The 22,569-nt window shown below is 35.4% G+C and overlaps 1 protein-coding gene across 2 annotated transcripts in view; it reads left to right on the top strand.

Annotated features, from left to right (window-relative positions):
* Positions 1-16,813, top strand: part of LOC129261664 (insulin-like growth factor 1 receptor) — a 33,446-nt gene extending 16,633 nt beyond the window's left edge. For both annotated transcript variants that reach the window (XM_064100033.1, XM_064100031.1), the window contains 9 exons: positions 396-573; positions 928-1,042; positions 2,326-2,399; positions 4,489-4,699; positions 5,390-5,534; positions 5,725-5,884; positions 6,585-6,714; positions 8,695-8,829; positions 9,537-16,813. In XM_064100033.1, coding sequence (XP_063956103.1) covers positions 396-573; positions 928-1,042; positions 2,326-2,399; positions 4,489-4,699; positions 5,390-5,534; positions 5,725-5,884; positions 6,585-6,714; positions 8,695-8,829; positions 9,537-9,942 — 1,554 coding nt within the window. In that variant the 3' untranslated portion in view covers positions 9,943-16,813. The remainder of the gene's footprint in view (positions 1-395; positions 574-927; positions 1,043-2,325; positions 2,400-4,488; positions 4,700-5,389; positions 5,535-5,724; positions 5,885-6,584; positions 6,715-8,694; positions 8,830-9,536) is intronic.
* Positions 16,814-22,569: the final 5,756 nt, after the last annotated feature.

The raw sequence follows: 22,569 nt of genomic DNA, 5'->3' as shown, positions 1-22,569 counted from the left end.
TAAATAAAGTTAAAACAGTATTTAGAATGTCTGTGTAATATTGTAAGTGCATTATACCCACTTATTAAAAACAACATCAACCTTGAAATGCACTCAAAACAAGTCTGTATTGTTGAGAATGGCTGTTCTGTTATTATATGCAGGATGTATGTTTATTCTAGATATAGGGCTTATTTCATCTTTTTTCTGGGTATAAGTAAAATGTCAAAATACATTTTTTTAGTTTTTTCGCAGATGACAAATGCAAAGGTGTTTTGATAGTGGGGTTCAAAAGGCCTCTCTTGACTCGCACAAATCTGTGCTTTCCGAAATGAGTTTGAGCCAGAAACATAATCCTCCTTTATCAGTAAGTCATTTTAAAATGCCCCCTTCATTTTTTTCTTCAATTTTTGTAGACACAGTCGACAGAGAACACTGAATGTGTTTCAGCAGAGGGTTACAGACGGGTTCTCGGAGCGGAGCTCTTGGGGTTGAAGGTCGGTAACTACACAGCGATGGTGAGGGCGGTGTCACTTGCCGGCGAGGGTCCGTGGACCAAGCCCGTCACGTTTAGTGTACCGGATATAAAAAATAGTAAGTATACTTCATCTATATGAGTGAGATGATCAGATTTGAATCTTGATGGATAGGAGAAATTATTATTAAATAAGTGTACCACAGTTCCACTACTCTGTGGTGTTTGAAAATTTCAAGAAATAGAATATACTCTTTACCCATAAAGAAGTATGCTTGTGCTTTTCTAGAAACGAGTATTGCCTATCACTCAGGGTTGAAAAGGTCTTATGACACACAAACCTAATATCAATACAAGTCCTTTTGAAATGTTCCCCTAGCTTCAGTCAGCAACAGGCTGACTGATATGTGACTTTAAGCAACTTGTTTGATTCTGTGAAGATATGATTGATGATATCTCTTATTTTCGTCCAGATCCTACGTACGAACCGGAGAAAGCCCTACCTCCGATGATGGGAGTCACAATAGCAGTCAGCATCGCAGCAGTTATTATTATCATTGTCTTTATCATCATCTTCCTGAGATGGCAGTAAGTTATCGGTTTATTTTCACTTGGCCCCGGTTTCACGAAGAGTTATGATAGATTGTGATTGTTTTCAAATTTCTGTCTCTTAAGTTTTACAAATTTAGATCATTGCAGTTTGAGTTTCATTTGAATTTATCTCTTTGTATGAAAGGGCTTTGGTCTAATGTTCATTTGATCCAATTGCTGTTGAATTCATATATTTACAAATTGGATGTTGTGGTGGCTACGTTTCTTGTATATTTTATGAATAAACAACCACAATTGTTTGCTTTTCTGATATATCTCAACAAAGTGAATGGAAATGTAAGAAACCAGAAAAAATGATAACCCACAGGAATTTAACCATCTTGAGGTGAATTCATGGAATGTTTGTACGTGAAATGTATGGTGTAATGCAAATGATAATAAACATAATTATATGTAGCTCCAAACACTTACTTCATCGGAAGTTGCTATGAAGCCCTGCACAAGAATGTAGCGTAGTACATGTACCGAAGTGTTAGCACAGCAGTTGTTTGCTCTAGGTTAGAATGAATGAATGAATTCCTGCCCTGTCCACAAATGCCTCATCTGGGTTGAATACAGCACAGATGGAGTATGATGTGGCCCCATCTCCCTCTAATAAAGAGATTTGAGTCATCTACTCATCTACTGTTGACCTTTAAAGGGGAATCCAACCCAAATAAAAACTTGTTTTTATATGAAAAAAAAAAATCAGACAAGTTGATAGGTGAAAGTTTGAACAATATTGGACAAACAAAATGAAAGTTACAAATTTTTAAAAGTTGTAAATATTGGTAATCACTATATCCATGGAGACTTCAAATTGGCCGCATATGGGATGTCATAGTGATGTAAGGCAAGGACTACTCTTCCATGTACTCCAATACATATTATGGCTAAAATGTCATTTTTCCCAAAAGTTTTATTTCAAATGATATTTTCTTTCATGAGGACATAAAACAATATACTACCTGGGTTTTATTTAGATTACTGCCCCAGGGGAATGGGTACTTAGGAGAAAACCACAAATCCCTGATAATAAAGTACATGGCCTATGGGAAAGTTGTCCTTGCCCCTTGTCATAATTTACTTACCCAGTTGCCAATTTGAAATCTACATATTAGTGATCTCAATTTTAAAGCAGCTATAACTTTCTTATTGCTTGTCCAATTTCTTTCAAACTTTCACCATTCTGTTTAATTTATTTTTCTCCTTCCCGAAACAACATTTTATGGCCAAGGTTGGATTCCCCTTTAATGGATAAATGTTATTTTTTTTCACAGTTATCGCAAGGACCAGATGCCTGATGGTGTTCTCTATGCGTCTGTTAATCCAGAATACATGAGTACCAGTGATAGTAAGTATGCCATTTGGATATCATCTCTTAGATTATTGGATCAAACTCTCATGAATTCAGTCTTTATTCAATTTGATTTGTGTAAAAGAAATGCCAGTACAAGTCAATATTTCTCCATGAAGATGAGTATGAATATCTGATTGAAGTGGCTTTTGATTGATCAGTTAGTATGTAAGTTGCATATTTAAAATGGGACACAAATAAAAAAAGACTTTTTTTCATGAAAGCTGAACGTAATGTTCATGAAATATGATTATTTGACATGAATTCCATGCACATATATACATATAACTTCATCATTCTTTTTCTTGCAGCGATCTTTTGGTTTGTATGTAATAGTACTCTGTCAAAAATGTGTAGTGATATTCACTCCTCACAAATATCATTATTATTATTATTAGGTGATCTGTCAATCGACAGATCAACTATTAATTTCGTACGAATTTTCTTTTTTATTTATTATTTATTTTTATTTTTCCGCCCTTTTCTTGTTACCATAAATTCTCAAAATCTACATCATCAATTTTTTTCAAAATATCAGTTATGGTGACTTATCATGTCATCTGTATGAAACCAGTTCAAGGTCAAAAGGTCATCATGACGTCATCTAGACGCCATTTTGTAAATTCACATTATCAATCATATCTTCATTATTAATTATCAAAAATCAACAATATTTACATCACATTAACTTCAGGTCAAGGGTCAACTGTCCATGTCATCAAAGGTCATGTAAAAGTCACGACGTGCCCGTCAAAACTCAAAAATGCTCAAAATCACTTTTTGACCAAAATAGAGTATGAATCAGGTCATTTTAAGCATTTCAAAAATTTGTGCGCGCTCAGTTACGCGCGCGTTCTCGCGCGTAACGGCACTATACAACATAGTATCGCCTTTTTTTTCATATCAATGCAACGATAATATAATTCTGAGTAATTTGATACCTTGATCAACCTTCTGCGACAAGTAATAACTGAATTAGCCTCCATCAAAATTTACAGCACGCACGCGCTCATTAACCATAGACAATATATGTGCAAAAACATGCCTATACAAAATTCATTATAGCTCTTCAGGAAGTCCATTGACCCCCAATTTTTTTTTCATATTCGAATAGAATATGGATGGCAGATATGATTTCATGTCACATTTGACCCTAAATTTCATCATGACGTCATCAAAATGGCGTCGAAACTCAAAATTTCCATTTTGCTTCTTATGACGTCATAATTATGCAAATTTGACTCTAACTCCGTAAATATTGGTCAACTTTCACTCAGTTTCTTATATGTTGTAGCTGAGGACATACTCTTTCTAATGTGTTGGCTTTTTTACATTTTAGGGAATGGATCATCCTAAAAAATGGCAATTTATAGGGGTATGTCATTTTCGCTCATTTTGTGTGCAATCTCTATGGGAAATGACTTTTTCTCAAAACTGGATTCTACATTCCTCTATTTCGCGAGCCATATCTCAATTTTTCCTTATCGGTTTTCTCTGAGCTTGGAGTATGTTGTAGCTGAGATTCTAAGCTATTGTAAATGTGGTCTCCATTTTCCGATCAGATGCCGGGATCACTTGCAAAATTGGATTTGAGATCCTCATAATTTGCTTATGTGTAAAGTCTATGGGAAATAGTGTAGCTCAATTGGTAAGGCATCAGACTTGCGTCTCCAAGGTCAATGGTTCGAGCCCAGGGGTGAACATGAGAATGTTTTTTTTCTTTTCAAAATTTCACAAATGGTCCTTTATGACCATTACAATGTATAGGCCTATAGAATAAAACATTGGACAATAAAAGAGATTAAAATCCCTTTTAATGTACAATATGTACATGTACATGTACAATATGTGTATGACCTACACTTTTTCAAACAACTTTCTCATTTCCCTCTTTTTCAAGAGTATTCAACACATTCTTTTCGTAAGAGAAGTTCAGTTTTCATCATGATGATCATATTGATCTCAATAAACATGCTGATTGTCTTCGTGATCATGACATCAGAGACAGATCACCTAATTCGTCCTCATGACGAATTAAAATTCTAGTTCATGTTATTGTCATCATTATTATTATCATTTTCTCCAGTGTATGTTGCTGATGAATGGGAGTTTCCCCGTGATAAGCTGGAGATTATCAGAGAGCTGGGAAAAGGTAGTTTTGGTATGGTCTATGAGGGTCTAGCCAAGGGCATTCTACCAGAGGAAGAAGAGATCTCAAGAGTGGCCATCAAGTCTGTCCAAGCCAACGCATCCATGAGAGACAGGATCGAGTTCTTGAATGAAGCATCCGTGATGAAGTGAGTACAGAGGGCGCTGTTTCATACAGCTGATTGTAAGGTTAGGCATGATTTTCCAAATGATTTCAATTACCATCAGCTAAACTTGAAATATGACCTTTTAGATTGATGTGGTGGTGCAAATGATGGTGATATTGATTTTCCAAGTTCAATATATGAATAAAGTTCACCATGGCAACTGTCTAATGGAAGACCTCAGCGATGTCAGTTGCCATTGACAAGTTCTCGGCTAATAAAAAAACTAGGTTTTCTCTGACATTGATCAGGGCTGAAGACATTCATGAAGAGGTGTTGAGGTCTTGAAAGAATCATATGGTTAGATAAAAATGGAATTGACGAGATGAGATAGTGATGTTTGTATAAAGGAGGAGCAGGAAGAGGAGGATTGGGATCAGGAGAGGGGAAAGAAGGGGGACTGAAGCAGAGGGGAATGTGAGTAGAGGAGGAAGGGGGAGGAAAGGAAGAAGGGTAAAGGGGAGAGAAGGGAAGGAGGAGGGGAGAGGAGCAGGTGGGGGAATATAGGGGAAGGGGATGAGGAAGGGAAAGGAGGAGGGTAGTAATATACAGAAAAGGAGCTTATCGCTTATGGGAAAACAAAACTTTTTTAATTGTGCTATGGATGATAATGACATGGACTATCTTAGTGGCAATACTGAAGATGAATTGATTTATCCTTTTCTCATATTTCAGACTTATTGACGCCCACCATGTTGTGAGGTTACTCGGGGTCGTTTCAAAAGGTCAGCCGACGTATGTGATAATGGAGTTTATGGCGCAGGGCGACCTTAAAAATTGGTTAAGAGCAAGAAGACCCGAGAACCAACAAGACTTACCGGTAAGTTGGAGACTAAATACTTTAATTTTGCAGAGGAAAATGTATGATTTTGTCAGGTAGCTTTATGATCGAAATTTGATCCCCTATCATATTTAAAATCATATTTAAGATTTTGTGATGAAGAATTAGTTGTATTTATACCATGGTGACACATTATATTTCCTCTTGTATTATATCCTTTTCGTATCAGCTGATAGATCGTAAGAATGTGCCCACCCTTGAGCAGCTTCTGAACATGGCCGCTGAGATTGCGGATGGCATGTCATTCTTAGCAGCAAGGAAATATGTTCATAGAGATCTCTCAGCCAGGAATTGTCTGGTATCAGAAGAGGGAACATGTAAAGTAGCAGGTAGGTGTCGTGTAGTTAGGAGTCTTTAGTGAACAGAAACTTTCTCTCTGTTTTTCCTATGAATCTAATGAAAATAGCTTGTGGATTATTTGTTAAATACTTTAATGTGGATTCATTTTTGTGCTGGTATTTTGGAAAATGGTAAGGAACATATTCATCAGACATTTTGATGAAAGATGATTGTATTGTACATTTTCTTATACATGCCCCCAAAGAAAAGACTAATGCATATTTTTTTCCCAGTACATTCATTGTACTGGTGATGATGTTCATGGTAATGGTGGTGGTGGTCATTGAGATGATGATGATGATGACCACGACAAAGAAGACAGCGCAATGTTTGTGACGATGATGTTGATGGAAGATGATGATGGTGACTGTTGGGCTGTGGTGGTGATTATAGTATCATGATAGTGTTGTAGCAGTGGTAGTAATCGTGTGAATGGTGATTATGATATAATGATGAAGGTGATGATAAGACTAATGATGGTGGTACCAATGATACTTACACTGATATATGTTAACATCCCAAAGAACAATCTCATTATGGTGCATAATAATTACAGATCTTCTATATAGGAATATTTCACCTCTGGTATCTATATTATCTACTACTAGACAATTGCCTTCTGCCTGTGTAATATTAATATTTTGAAATGATAATCAGTATTTCCACCTGACTTTATCCTCTTTTGAATAGACTTTGGTCTTGCAAGAGACATCTATCAATCCGATTACTACCGCAAGGAAAGGGGTGGGATGCTACCTATTAGATGGATGGCTCCAGAATCTGTCAAAGATGGTGTGTTTCAAACAAGCTCAGATGTCTGGTGAGTACATGATAATACAAACAGACAAAGACAATCAGACATACGGACATATATACAAAGAATAAACGTTTAATTACCAACTTGATAGGTTGCTTTATAACTGTTTTTAAACATGGCATATTCTGAACAAGCTGAATTTTCATTCTGCTGAGTATGAAATTATCTCTCCCCACCAAGTTTCTAAAGTTTGATACTGTCTATTTTGTGACATATATTTATTTAGATTTATGTATATTTCATCACGGTTCCCATGTAGCCCTCCTCTGGCTGCTATTACTTCAAGCAGTTTCCTCCTTTTTATAGCTGGCCCCTGCATTTCATCTGACGTACTATTTTACAATCTTTATTTATGGCAAAAAGAAGCTGCTGAAAACTGCCTATCTAATAAAGGAGAGCCAATGGAGTAAATTGGAAAGTCAAAAAGGGGCCTAAGCTTTCGATCCTAGCAGAATCTTCGTCGGAGGCAAAATGACAAACATATAAAGTGGAACAACCATAATATAGACCACAAACAAGCTACAGCAACACTAGAAACAAGGAGACAAAAGGGGCATTAGTGAGTAGAGAAGATCAATCTTCTCTACTCACCAATCTTCTCTACTCACTAATGCCCCTTTTGTCTCCTTGTTTCTAGTGTTGCTGTAGCTTGTTTGTGGTCTATAATATGGTTGTTCCACTTTATATGTTTGTCATTTTGCCTCCGACGAAGATTCTGCTAGGATCGAAAGCTTAGGCCCCTTTTTGACTTTCTAATCTTTATTTATAATACAATTTTCAGTCTTATACATTATAATTAATCTTTTTGATTGTCACACATGAAATGTATTCATTTATATCATTGTTATTTTATGCAGTTGGTAATTTCTTATTGATTTATGAATAAAATGCAGAAACTTCTGCAAAATAAACCCCATACATATCAAACAATAATGAAAACAGATAAGCATGCATGTAAGAATAGAAAGTAATTCTGGAATCTGGAAAAAGAGGATTGCAATGTTGATGGGACAATGGGACAAAAAATGCCAACTGTAACAACCAAAATCTTAAAGTGAAACAAACATATTGGATGTCCTGACAATAATTACGCAGTTCATCTACAGCCTAATGGATATCTTTAAAATCCACCATCAGTGTTGTATTCTCAGTAACTAAACTCTCTGGTATGCAACGGAAAAAAAAAATGAACAGTCATTTACAAGATCAGAGATGAAAACACACAATAAATATATGTATATGTTATATTGCATATTATTACCTATACAAGGCAGTATTTTCAGAAGATAAATAAAAGTCATATTTCGCTCGCTACTTTCAATCCGAGACCAACGAGGTAAACATTTGCCATGTTGCCCTCCCCGTGCTTTGCCCATAGGAATCCTGTACAAAACAGAGGGCAATATTGGCCATATTTCTGCTAATGCGCTTGCGTAGTAGGAGCTGATTTTTATCGCTAATTTCAGTATTTGAAAAATCTGGCTGAAACCAGTTTATGAACCAACGCATTGTATATTTCTACGCGTTAAGTGTATGTGCGCGCCATGCATGATGCGCGACTGCAAGGTAACAATTTATGTCACAATTACTTATTAAGGTTACTTTGCTAAGTTCGTGAATAACCTGAAATCAGAAGTCGTGATCAGCAAACAGGCTTATAAATTGTTCCAAATATTAGCTTGAATTACACATTTTACAGCCTTAGGTATTAATAATATTGACTGGCTCTTCTTTCGGGAAACATCAAATATGTTGCCCTTAAAGAACCATATTGCCCTTGTCTAAAGATTCGGGCCTATATGATTCTGTTGCGGGCGACACATTTGATGTGTCCCTCAAGGCCAGTCAATATTTTATTATCTCCACTGTCTCCATGAAAAAACAAAACAAATAAATCATTATTTGAATTTCCTTTTTTTTTCCTCCTTCACCCTAAATAAATGAAATTGATCAATAATATGCTTTTTGTGATCCCATGCACAGGTCATTTGGTATATTATTATGGGAGATGTCAACATTAGGTGAGCTGCCTTACCAAGGTCTATCAAATGAGGAGGCTGGAGAATATATCAAAGGAGGAAATGTACTAAGAGCACCAGAAAATTGCCCAGAAAAAATGTAAGTCCTTTTCTGGCAAATATGGAGTTGTCTTCATTTTCTTTTTAGGAATGTTGTGTAAGGGTTGATTTTTGTATTTTGCAGGTAGTGTGATGCAAGATTTTTTACCCGCTCTCTACCATTATTTTGAACCAGCGTGTTAAGCTCTCTACCATTATTTTGAACCAGCGTTAAGCTCCCCAAAATATGAGCAGCCTTTGGTGAAAGGCTTTACTTACTTGGAATATTTGGATGTAGAGACATAAAGCTGGAAGCTTATTTGCCTTTTGTCATATTGGGTTGTCTCTGGTATGGCTTGAGCCACATCATTTTCTCTTTGGAGTAATTTACTATTAAATTTGAGAATTGAATCATCCTTTATAGAAACCGTCAAAACTAAACTGAAATCTTATCATTTTAACAGAAGTAGTTCTTGGTACTATGGCACTCGTCCAAATTCTCTTATTCTTTTTGTTTTTCTTGGGTGTTTAAGAATACTAGATTTTTAGATAGAAGTAGACAGCACCAAAAAAATGCTCAACATTATCATAATTTTTATAAAGATTTTATATTGACTTGTTTATGGAGGGCATCTTCATCATTTTCTTTCTGTCATGACTGAATAATTTTTTTATAAATTATTCCTATGGGTAATATTTCAATGGAGGTAGAATATATCATAAAATTTAATTTCTCTTTTTATTTTTTTTGCTTTTCTCCAATCCCAGCCATGAAATTATGATGGCCTGCTGGCAATATCAAGAGAAGCTAAGACCGACCTTTGGTGAGATTCTACTTGCCTTGGAAGATACCGGTCTTCTTCAAGAATCCTTTGCCCAAAACTCCTTCTTCCTCAGCGAGCAGCTTCACGCCAACGAGGTCCCCGACAATATGAGCTCCAAGGAGCTAGAGACAGTCTCCATCCTAGACCAGAATGCAAGGAACAATGAAAACCTTTATACCAACATGTCTAGCAACAAAGCAGCGGGAGCTAGCAATGGGGGGAACGGTTCCGGTGGTAGCGTTCAGGTACCCATCGTGACGGGACCTTCGTCGTCACCGAGGGATCGGAACGGTAGCCTGACGGGGAATGGCTCGATACCGCACGGGGTAGGGAAGTGCACGGAATGCTGAGGGTGGGTGTGTCTTGGACTTCTATTCTTTTGCATGGTTTGAGATGGCGGAAGCAAGAAAAGCCACTGTGAACTGGTTGAAAACCTCTCTGCAGTCACATTGGTCTCAAGGAATAGGACCAGGAAAGAAGACAAGACATGGAATGGAACGGATATCATTGAGAGATTGAATCTGATCCATCTAAAAACAAAGGAGGAGGATGAAGGATGCGAGGAAGCCGTTACCATGGCAACAGTCGAGAGATGGAGAATGCTCCAGAATTGCTTAGAAGGGACCTCGGTGGGTCTCGATGGATTGCAAATGAAAAAGCAGTATTAAAATGGTTCAAAATGAAGCTATGGATGATGTCATAGATCTGATGATGTTTTGAACTTCAGTTTTGTGGTCTTACGTGCAAATGGATTGCTTGCATAGAGATATTTTGGGAGGTTGTGCAAATGAAAATGGTCAGTCTATCAATGTAACTTCAGTTAATGAGCGTTTGCTGATACAGTAAAATCAGGGTCTGATATGAAATGGTATGGACCAATATCAGATACAGACGAATAATCATTAACCTCTGCCTTTTATCATTGTTCAATTTCTTTCTCTATCAATTCCTACTATTTTTTTGTATCTTCAAAACATTTATTTTCTCTCGTTCTTTATAGTCTTTTCCTCATTTATTTCCCCCTCTTCTTTTTTCTCCATTTCTCTTGATTTTTTTTGCTAGTTTTTATTTTTCTTTTCTATTCGTATCTCCTTTCCTGAAAGATAATAATGCTAACAACAAAGCAATTTATTAAATGCTTGTATCTACTCTGTGTGTGATCAAGACACTATTAACATTTCTTATCCTGGATTTAGCTTATTTCTCTTTCTTTTGTTTCTTCCCCTTTATTTCACCCCCCCCCCCCACCTTCTTGATCTCTTTGACAATGTCTCTGATCATATACACCATGTTTTATCAGTAAGCCACAAAAAAACCTCTGGATGTTCATTTGCGTTTGTTTTGTTTTATATGGTGCAATATTGGAAAGTAGAAGGGAGGAAGAAAGAAGATATAATCATCTTGCCTGCTTGGATGCATATACATAACAGCCTGTCTACTAAAAGTTAGACCCAATTTTCAATGAGGAATAAAATACTTATGACTTGTATTTCAACTTGCATTGTTTACAACTTGTGCAGAAGTGTCTGTGCAAACCATTTGTTTAAAAAAAATTGAAAGTCTTGATTGGAATTCCTCTTAATTGTGATGTTCTGGAAGTTTCTCTGACATTTTACTCTGTGGTGTTAAGTGTATTTCACATCTGTTCAGATGTTAACCTTTCTGCGATGTTCGGAATTTCACTGGATGAGCCGATTCCTACATGTAGAGAGCTAATAATTGATATCATGTTTTGTCTACGAAAGTTTTGTATATACAGGGTATATGTGGGACTAAAGAGATATTCTCTGTTATTTTGGAATGGGGGAGGGGGAAAGAGAGATAAACTCCATACATTGAATTCAATTCAACGCCTTTCAATTAAACTCATTCATAGACAATATTTTGAAAGGAAATTATCTTCTCTATTTGCAGCTCTGATGTATGTAACTCTCTTCCCTTGTGATGATACCATGTACGTGTACTAAATGTAAGAAAGAGGTCACTAATATCTGTGTATATTCCTTGTCATAAATGCATTAAAATCTTATCTCTGTGTGCTATCGATGTGTATTTTGTAAAAATCAATCCAAGCAATGAAATCTTGGTAAATATTTTATTATATTGAAAACCAGAGAAAAGGGTTCTATTGGACAATCCTGGTTAAGATTGGTGCTTGTCTTTAATATTTTTGTTGAAAAAGTTGGAAAAATCGATATAAAGCATTCCAATTTTTAATATGCTGTACAAAAATTGAGAAAAATGCTACTTGAAAGGATGTAAAGTAGTATATTACTTGATTTCCCCTATTTTCTACTTTGAATGTTGGGTGTCTTTTTTTTTGCATCGAAGTTTAATTTCATGTAAAGAAGTTTCCCTATTTGGTATCTCTAAAAAAATGTACACTGTTCATTAATGAATCATTATCGTAATCCATCCATTGCCTCATTCAAATTGGCAACTCAGATATGTTTATTGTATAATGTTGAATTGAGTAAATGTCTGTTGCATATCAGAAGTATTTCTGAGTACTTTGAGCTTCTACGTAGCACTAAAAATTTAATATATGAAATTCATACTGTATTCAATCTTATCTGGACGTCACTGATAATTTTTTTATCCTCCTTATATCTCACACATATGAATGTGTACATCCCACCCCAAATTGTCATGCATTTCAAAGTAGCAACTCTGATAGTGTATTTCTTCCAACTTGATATCAAAGCTCTTAAAAGTATCATTACTAAAGAAAACCTGCAGTACTTACAAAATTTAATTTACCAACAAAAAAAATCCACAGTACTTTCACTTTTAGTGACATTAATGAAACAAGTTTTGGCAGTTGCATATATAAAGTGTTTAATTGACTGAAACAAAATTTAGTACTTGAATGAAATTTAGCAAAACAATTCCATTAAGCGTAATAGCCACTAGACTATATTACATAATATCAAGTATTCAAACAAAAGTACGTCTACTTAATTATTTCCTCTTTTCTTCAATTCATCTCAGTTTAAGTATATCTGCCAGTACTGAAAAAAATCACCCTGCATCATATGAAGATAAGGAACTGAAATAGGCAGCTCATTAAGTAACTATCTCAACTTTCTAAACTTAAATTTGTAATGATATTGAAAATGTATGGAAGGAAATCAGAAGTAATTTTTGCATGTTTTTTCTAATAGTACTAGAAAAGAGCCTTTCTATTGATAAATCTCTGAAGGTCCAACAACTCATCTTTGAAATTGCTTCAAATTATTGTATACAAAATGTTAATCAACTCCTTTCTCACTGACTTCCACAACTCGTCTCATTTGTATTTTTCATTTTAGAGATTAAAATGCTTGCTGAAAGACGCTTAACTATTTTTTTCATGGTACCTTTTCCTCTATAAGAATAAACACACTGTACATGGTTTCACCTTCCTATAAACAGTTAAGAACAAAAGCATGTTTGATTTGCATCATACAATAACGTCTGGTTTCTCATTTTGTGTATCAGTTAGGAAATAATGCATGCTCACAATTCGTAAACTATATATTTATAACAATATTAAAGTTTTATTATGGTATTACATGAAGATCGACTGCTGTGCCCTCCATGTAAATTTTCTTTCGAGTTTGATCGCTAATTCTACAAACCAGTGTCTGTAAAAACATGAACATCTCAACCAAAAGCATGAAATAAAAATGAACAGATAATTGCCTGTCGATATTGTAACAAAGTTTGATTACTCTCTTAAAAAAAGGGCATGAATTCAGATCTGATCATCATCTGTAAAAATGAATGCATCTTCAAGAAAACGGATCAAATATAACGTTTGATAGCATGCTTGAAAGGTCAAATGTTTTGATTTTCACCTTGGAGTGGCACAGTCTAGTCATATTTCTTTTCTGTTTCTGAATTCTTGGTGCAATAATGCAGATGACAATGAAGATTTCTGGAGTATTTGTTGCCTATTTTTCCCTCGTGCAAGTCTCATTTATTTTTGTGTTATCCTTATATTGTGGATGACATCATCATGCACGATGGCGCCATACTTGTAGTGTCATGTTTTGTGTGTACATTATTCATTGCAGTATTATTTCCCACTGTTGCTCTGATAATATTGAAGATGTTATGGTTTTTGTCTTATTTCTATGCTGCAGGTATGGTTTTATCTTGTGTTAAAAGATGATATTAGCTTAGATTTAGAGTTATAGATGTTTGTGGTTAAGAAGAAAACCCTGCCGTCGACTTCAACTGAATTTCATAGTACTTTTGCACAAAAAGGTTCCACCCATGAAAGATGTTATGCATACTTAATACTACTTAATTGCCACTTGCCCATGTAAATTTAGAGGTATTTGAACTCAGTAACTTGTTAGATATTTTGCACCAGTCCTGTGGTGATTACCTTTATGTATAATGACACATTTCTAGTCAGAACTCCAAATTCTCGCACTAAATGAATAAAGGGACATGACCTGTTTCCTTGTTACTAATAGCAATTTCTAGAAATCAAATTGCCATTTAGCAATCCAAAGTTCAGTAGCAAATAACAGTAGTTTATAACAGTATAAATCATATTTTTATTTGTTATTAATAACAAATATGGGTAAATGACAAATAGTCCTTTGCCAAACAAAGTTCATTTTCTCAGTTTCATATACTTTAGTAACAGAAGAGTTTACAGAAGTTTTCATGAATTTTTTTAGTTAATATCAACTATCAAATGTGGGAAATTCAGTGATGAATTTGCATATAACAGTATTTTTTTCTTCTGAATTTGTTATAAATATCAAATGTAGGTTATGAATAGCAAATGTAGGGGATCTGTGACAAAAGCTCTTACCCAATCAGATGGCAATATTTCAGTGGCTTGTAACAATATCATGTTAGTTCCCATTGGAAACAAGCTTTGTGAAGCCCCATTTCCTTATTGGCACAAGTATGTAATCAGTGAAGCTGTAAGTCATGAGTTGGAAGTAAAAAAATATAATTGTTTTGGTCCAACACATGAGTTTAAGCTGCAATAGCTGTGTACAGTGATCTAATGTAGCTGTGTCAAATGCACGCAGAGACGCATCACGCATGTTCCTCATGCATACCACCTGGCTCGGGATTATGTTACTGGCAGAATAAGGGTTAAATTCTTTTGTACAAACTGCACCATCATTGTTTCTTTCAAGTTTTGTGTTGGTGTTGGAAGCACATTAAATGTTACATGAATAAAAGGCCAAAGCAGCACATTATGAAATTGCTTTATAACTAGTTTAGCTCAGATGAACTCATGCTTCGACAATCAATTTTCTAGTCCTGATTAAAACTAGAATATAATCTTTGATAAGTGCCATAGGAGTATATCCTTTTAAAAAGGTGTACTTAACTGAAGTATAAATATTGAATCGGGGTCGGCAAAGAAACCTCTAATCGTGGAAGAAGCTTGATTACAGGTGAATGTCATTCAGTGTCAGTTGCATAGATATTATGTAGCACCACAACATAATGAGATTAGAGTAAGATAGAGCATAAATATAAATACAAAATGCATAATGTATTCATCATTTTTGTCTAGACTATCCCAAATTGAATCACCTTGTAAGTGTACCAGTTTGGATCTTGTTTCCATTTTGTACTTTTGCAATTAAAATTGAATTTTTGGTTAATATTATTATTATTACAATTTTACTTGCATTGGAACTCAGATGGTTGTTTTTTTTCAGACAATTTGCATCATTGTATTCAACTTTTTTTAAAGATAGATTTCATGATCTTGATATATCATGGTTTAATCTCAGTGATCAGAAAGGACCAATAGCATGCTTGAATTATTTTACGAATCTGTATCTCCTTTGATGAATTCAATTATGTCAAGACAGCATTATTATGTGCCAATTAATCTTCTTTTCTCATGACGTGTTCTTAATGAATGAATCTGTTTTCTAAGAGTAAGAATAATGTAGTAATGTACTTATCATGTCAAGTGTTTTGTCTGTCCCTTAAAAGAACCAACTAATTATTTTGCAGACATTAAGATGGCTTAGAATATACCACTAGGAGGTCATTTGGTGTCATGTCATGAAATAATAAAACAAAAATAAGATCCACTCGGCTTTTGCACTGGCTTTGCACAAAAAAAAAGTATTCAAGTAATAAAATAAATATTTTGCACAATTCCTTGAAGATAGATTTGAGAAGATTCAAAACTTTACAACTAGGACATTGATATCATGTACCGTTATATCTTGCCACTCTTGATACATATCCGTTGGTTTCTAAACAACATCTCCCAGTTTAGGTGCAGTAATTGAATAGGAATGCTTTTGAGATATTAAAGAATGAACCGAAAGATTTTGCGTAGACTCGCCAATCATAGTAACAGGTATTTTCAGTCTTCATTAATTGCATACGATCTTATGTTTCTGAAAATGAATTAGAAATATTTCTTGTTTGGCTCAAAATGTATCGTTTGTCAATAGTATGGGTATTTGATTATAAAGAATTTCAGGGGCTGTTGTAAGGAGTGTGTAAAAACCCCGACACTCCATTGAGAATACAATAACATCTAGAAATACTTGACTTCTCCATATGCAGAGAAAATTCAGGCCTTGATCATTTAAGGTGAGATATTTGTGAGAAATTCAATTTATTATGAGGGTAGTTTTTAGCCTCATACCGTTGCCTGGATGTGATAAAAGATATTTCATTGCAATCATTGAGCATTTGAGCTTGTTTCATGATTAAAATGTTGTGTTCAAATGTTCTATTCTCACAGAAATGTTCAAATATTAAAGCCATGTTTAGTATATTTGCAATAGCAGTTTAATTGAAATTCTATGGGATTCTGCTCTTTTCATGAAATCATCAGTTTATGAACTAATATTTAGTACTTTGAATGAATTGAATTTATGCTTTTTTTTCGGAGCTTATATAGTAACTGAACATGTTAGTAAATCCAATTCATTTCATTTCAATGCTAAGCACTGCTATGCATGACTGCATAATAAAGCCATTTGTTAGTGCACTAAATTATTGATGTTTTAACACAGCCAGGTATGTGTAACACTTTGTCTAAGAATGGACATGTTTGTACTATTTACCTCAAAGTTGTAAGGTGTTTGTAAATCATGTATGTTTTTTTTCTGTCATCACCGACTACCCCGCACTCGATGTACATTATGTAAATGGAAAGTTAAGAAAAGGATTCTAAAAATACACAAAAGATGTCACATATTTAATATTAAAAATTTCAAAGATGAATCTCGCTTGCTGTGTTGTTTCATTGATAAAGATGTGTGTGTGTGTACAACTGAAAAACTCTCATCTAAGCCCTGTCTTACCAAGAGGTACGACTGATCCAATCAACCACAACTATGGAAAGCCATCAACATCTATTATGTTTGTTCAAAATATTTTCTAGATATGATGTATATTCATACATTCACTGTTTTCTTATGCTTCTCTTTGTTTTCAAAGGACATTGTGAAAATTATGACATTGATGGATTTCCATATACTTGAGGTTGATCGGATCTTACTATTCGGATCAATAGTAAGACATTAAAATGTACACCTAATGAGGAAACTGAACTTAAATGAGCGAAGGGCATACAGTGAACCTCATCTTGGACATAGAATCATCTATTAAAGGGGAATCCAGCCTTGGCCATAAAATGTTGTGTTGGGAAGGAGAAAAATAAATTAAACAGAATGGTGAAAGTCTGAAAGAAATCGGACAAGCAATAAGAAAGTTAAAGCTACTTTAAAATTGAGATCACTAATACTATGTAGATTTCAAATTGGCAACTGGGTAAGTAGATTATGACAAGGGGCAAGGACAACTTTCCCATATGCCATGTACTTTATTATCAAGGATTTGTGGTTTTCTCCTAAGTACCCATTCCCCTGGGGCAGTAATCTAAATATAACCCAGGTAGTATATTGTTTTATATCCTCATGAAAGAAAAATATAATTTGAAATAAAACTTTTGGGAAAAATGACATTTTAGCCATAGTATGTATTGGAGTACATGGAAGAGTAGTCCTTGCCTTACATCACTATGACATCCCATATGCGGCCAATTTGAAGTCTCCATGGGTATAGTGATTACCAATATTTACAACTTTTAAAAATTCATAACTTTCTTGTTGTTTGTCCAATATTGTTCAAACTTTTACCTATCAACTTGTCTGATTTTTCTTTTCCTTATAAAAACAAGTTTTTATTTGGGTTGGATTCCCCTTTAAACTGTACACAGTATACCTTAGTAATCTTTGGCTGCGCAGAAAATCAGCATGCACAATCTTTGAAATTATCTTATCAAACTACATAAACTGTTGGAGGCTGAATGATTTTGCTACGTTGAGGTTTTCCGTAGACTCCAGCCTACATCAGTCTCCAACATGTTAATTTAGGAATAAAAACAAACGTTTGCTCCAAGAATTCTATACACATTACAATAACATCAGAGCAGTTTGAAAACATCTATAGCATTAGATGCTTTTATTTCCTCTCAAGGAGGTAATGGACATTAGAGACAATCACTAGGTCATTTAAAAAAATATGTAAATATATATTTGTGCAAATGGCCATTCAGCAACCATCTGTGTACACCTAGAATTTAGAAGAAACAAGTGGAATGCCTCTGGCGGTCTCACCTGCATCACGCGATTCAATATAGCAGCAGTGCTGACTTTGAAAACTACTATAACTCGCACAAGATGTTCAGTGATACTTGGTTACTCTTATGTCCACGTTTTATGAACTAGACCAATACACTTACAGAGATATAATGGTAATTCAACAAATACCCCAAGGTGGCCAAAGTTCATTGACCTTACATGACCTTTGACCTTGATCATGTGACCTGAAACTCGCACAGGATGTTCAGTGATACTTGATTACTCTTATGTCCAAGTTTCACGAGTCTGATCCATAAACTTTCAAAGTAATGATGGTAATTCAACATATACCCCCATTATGGCCAAAGTTCATTGACCTTTGACCTTGGTCATGTGACCTAAAATGCGCACAGGATGTTCAGTGATACTTGATTACTCTTATGTCCAAGTTTTATGAACTAGACCAACATACTTTCTAAGTTATGATGGTAATTCAACAAATACCCCCAATTTGGCCAAAGTTCATTGACCCTAAATGACCTTTGACCTTGATCATGTGACCTGAAACTTGCACAGGATGTTCAGTAATACTTGATTACTATCATGTCCAAGTTTCATGAATCAGATCCATAAACTTTCAAAGTTATGATGGTAATTCAACAGATACCCCCAATTCGGCCAAAGTTCATTGACCCTAAATGACCTTTGACCTTGGTCACGTGATGTGAAACTCATGCAGGATGTTCAGTGATACTTGATTAACCTTATGTCCAAGTTTCATGAACTAGGTCCATATATTTTCTAAGTTATGATGACATTTCAAAAACTTAACCTTAGGTTAAGATTTTGTTGTTGATTCCCCCAACATGGTCTAAGTTCATTGACCCTAAATGACCTTTGACCTTGGTCATGTGACATGAAACTCAGGCAGGATGTTCAGTAATACTTGATTAACCTTATGGCCAAGTTTCATGAACTAGGTCCATATACTTTCTAAGTTATGCTGTCATTTCAAAAACTTAACCTTCGGTTAAGATTTGGTGTTGACGCCGCCGCCGCCGTCGCCGTCGGAAAAGCGGCGCCTATAGTCTCACTCTGCTATGCAGGTGAGACAACAACAAAAATAAAAACAGTCAAGCAGAGAATCGAAAGAGCTTGATTTTCTTAGTGTATAAATCCACTTACCATTCTAAAATCACTGTTAATCATATGGTAATTGCAGCTTTTTTCATGGCATTTTATCATGGGGTATATTTTTATAAGTATTAATTCTAAAATCTTATAATGCTCCTTCAAATCAGTTGACTGAAGCCAAACATAGCAAAAATAAATAACAAGTGGAATGCCTCTGGCCGTCTCACCTGCATCACGCGATTCAATATAGCAGCAGTGCTGATTTTGAAAACTACTATAACTCGCACAAGATGTTCAGTGATACTTGGTTACTCTTATTTCCACGTTTTATGAACTAGACCAATACACTTATAGAGATATGATGGCAATTCAACAAATACCCCCAACGTGGCCAAAGTTCTTTGACCTTACATGACCTTTGACCTTGATCATGTGACCTGAAACTCGCACAGGATGTTCAGTGATACTTGATTACTATTATGTCCAAGTTTTATGAACTAGACCAACACACTTTCAAATTTATGGCTGTAATTCAACAAATACCCCAATTTGGCCAAAGTTCATTGACCCTAAATGACCTTTGACCTTGATCATGTGACCTGAAACTTGCACAGGATGTTCAGTAATACTTGATTACTATTATGTCCAAGTTTCAAGAATCAGATCCATAAACTTTCAAAGTTATGATGGTAATTCAACAGATACCCCCAATTCGGCCAAAGTTCATTGACCCTAAATGACCTTTGACCTTGGTCATGTGATGTGAAACTCATGCAGGATGTTCAGTGATACTTGATTAACCTTATGTATAAGTTTCATGAACTAGGTCCATATATTTTCTAAGTTATGATGACATTTCAAAAACTTAACCTTAGGTTAAGATTTTGATGTTGATTCCCCCAACATGGTCTAAGTTCATTGACCCTAAATGACCTTTGACCTTGGTCATGTGACATGAAACTCAGGCAGGATGTTCAGTAATACTTGATTAACCTTATGGCCAAGTTTCATGAACTAGGTCCATATACTTTCTAAGTTATGCTGTCATTTCAAAAACTTAACCTCAGGTTAAGATTTGGTGTTGACGCCGCCGCCGTCGCCGTCGCCGTCGGAAAAGCGGCGCCTATAGTCTCACTCTGCTATGCAGGTGAGACAAAAACTACAAGTGTTACAGTAACCAATAGCACTGCAACAATCAAACAAACTGCCCAGATTTCTGCATGAAAGCTTTCCTTCAAAATAAAATATATCAATGCTAATTCTGTGAACAATGTCAAGATGACAATAATTCTAACTTCACTATGCCATTTGTCTATTCTTGAAAACCAGACTGAAATTGCACACCCTATTCCAATCTGCATATGCATGCAATAGCCGTGTAGCTTGGCTCGCATGTAAAACCTTGCTCATGTTACACATTATGTTCCTCTATTACTGTCACGATATCATCAATCTGGTTTTCATTAATAGACAAAGTAGATGATTACTGCATCCTGGTATGGTTCACAAAGTAAAGACTTAACATAAAAATTCAGAAAGTTTATGTTGAACAGCTGTGCTGTTGGCTACTGTAAATACACTTGTGTATGTAAATATGGGGAGACACTGCTGCTGGCCTATACAATTAAATATAAATGTGTAACCATAAATCAGTAAAACAGGAGTGATTACTTGGAAAGCAATACCAGCTGACTTAAAAATGTGTCCATCTATTGCCTCATTTTTAAATGAATATATCAAACATATCTCTTCCTTACTTGAACCCCCATTCCACAGAGAGCAAGACCTCTGAAAGACTGCTGTAAGACAATGAAACTTGCTTGATCTTTCAAGGGTCTTTCAACGAACTTTCAAAGATCTCCGAGGTCTTTCACGATTCCTGATGGATCTTTCAATGGTCTTCGCATGTCCCAAAACTTTTCAAAACAGTCTTTCAGCAGTCTGTCAAGAAAATGACCTTTGGGTGGTCTTTCAGCAGTCTTTCGATGAACTTTCAAAGTTCTTATTAGTCTTTCCATGATTTTTCGACAGTCTCTCAAGATTTTTGTGGAGATCACTGTAAGACTCATGAGAGATCATTGAAAGATTTGTGAAAGATCATTGAAAGACCAGGCAAAGTCCATGGAAAGAATTATGAAAGATCACTTGTTGCATAAAAGATCTCTGAAAGACCATTGAAAGATCTCTATAGGACTAGTCTAAGACCAGTAAGACAAGAAATATCCATCAGATCTTGGATTGCTGTAAGACTTAGCCAATTTTCGGTCTTTCAAAGGTCTCCCCTCTGTGGAATGGGGGCCTTGATATGATTTATAATAGTATTGGAGCCCGTCCTGTAAAAGGCCAATGGCCTCTGATGGCTCCTCCATATTCTGTGTATTTATATTCATTTTTCTTTTTATGTATAAACATATTTGTTTGTTAGGACAATAAGAAATAAACAAAATAATTATAGCAAGCTTTTTATGGATCATGACGCTGTTCACAAACTTTGTCGACAGGCTAAGACTGGACAGGACGAGACGGAGGGAATTTGCATATGAAATGAGAACAGGTACAGTTTGATACAGGGCTCAGGACAAAGAATAAACCAGGCTCAAAGTAGTGAATAAGTCAAGTCTCTTACATTTCTGGCCTGTATATCCAGTGTTCGTGGGCAAGCTTTTTACCTACATGTGTTACCTAGTCCGCGGGCAAAAACCTATGATTTTGCAATTTGTGTAATACAGAGTCTGAAGAAGTGAGACTAGATTTCAATATGTACTGTGGCTGCCTCTTTCTATCAAAGAGTCTATGCTTGCAGACCAATTGTCACCTTGATATTGGTCACATTCAACAACAGGAACCAGACTGTATCGTGGGCCCTGTCTTACAAAATGTTGCGATTGATCCAATCGATCGCAACTATGAACGGCCAGCAATGCCAACATCTATTATGCATGATTGTTCAAAATATTTTCTGGCTATGATGTATATTCATGCATTCAACATTGTCTTGAAAATTCACTGTGCTTTCCTTTGTGTACAAAGGACATTGTGCACATTTCCTGATGGATTTCCATAGAGTTACGATTGATTGGATCAATTGTAACTCTTTGTAAGACGGGGCCCTGAAATGCTTGAAAGTATGGTTGATGACATCAACAGGTTCTCTTTGTAAGGGTGACAAAAGTGAAGTTTCTAGGAAATGGGTGATTCTCTCATGCACTTTCACCCAATTACAACATGAATAGAGAACCATTAGATTCCTTAACCATACAC

The sequence above is a fragment of the Lytechinus pictus genome, chromosome 5 (genome assembly GCF_037042905.1).
Source record: "Lytechinus pictus isolate F3 Inbred chromosome 5, Lp3.0, whole genome shotgun sequence".
Classification (NCBI taxonomy): Eukaryota; Metazoa; Echinodermata; class Echinoidea; order Temnopleuroida; family Toxopneustidae; genus Lytechinus; species Lytechinus pictus.
Note: the sequence above shows the minus strand (reverse complement) of the source record. Positions and strands in the feature narration are given on the sequence as shown.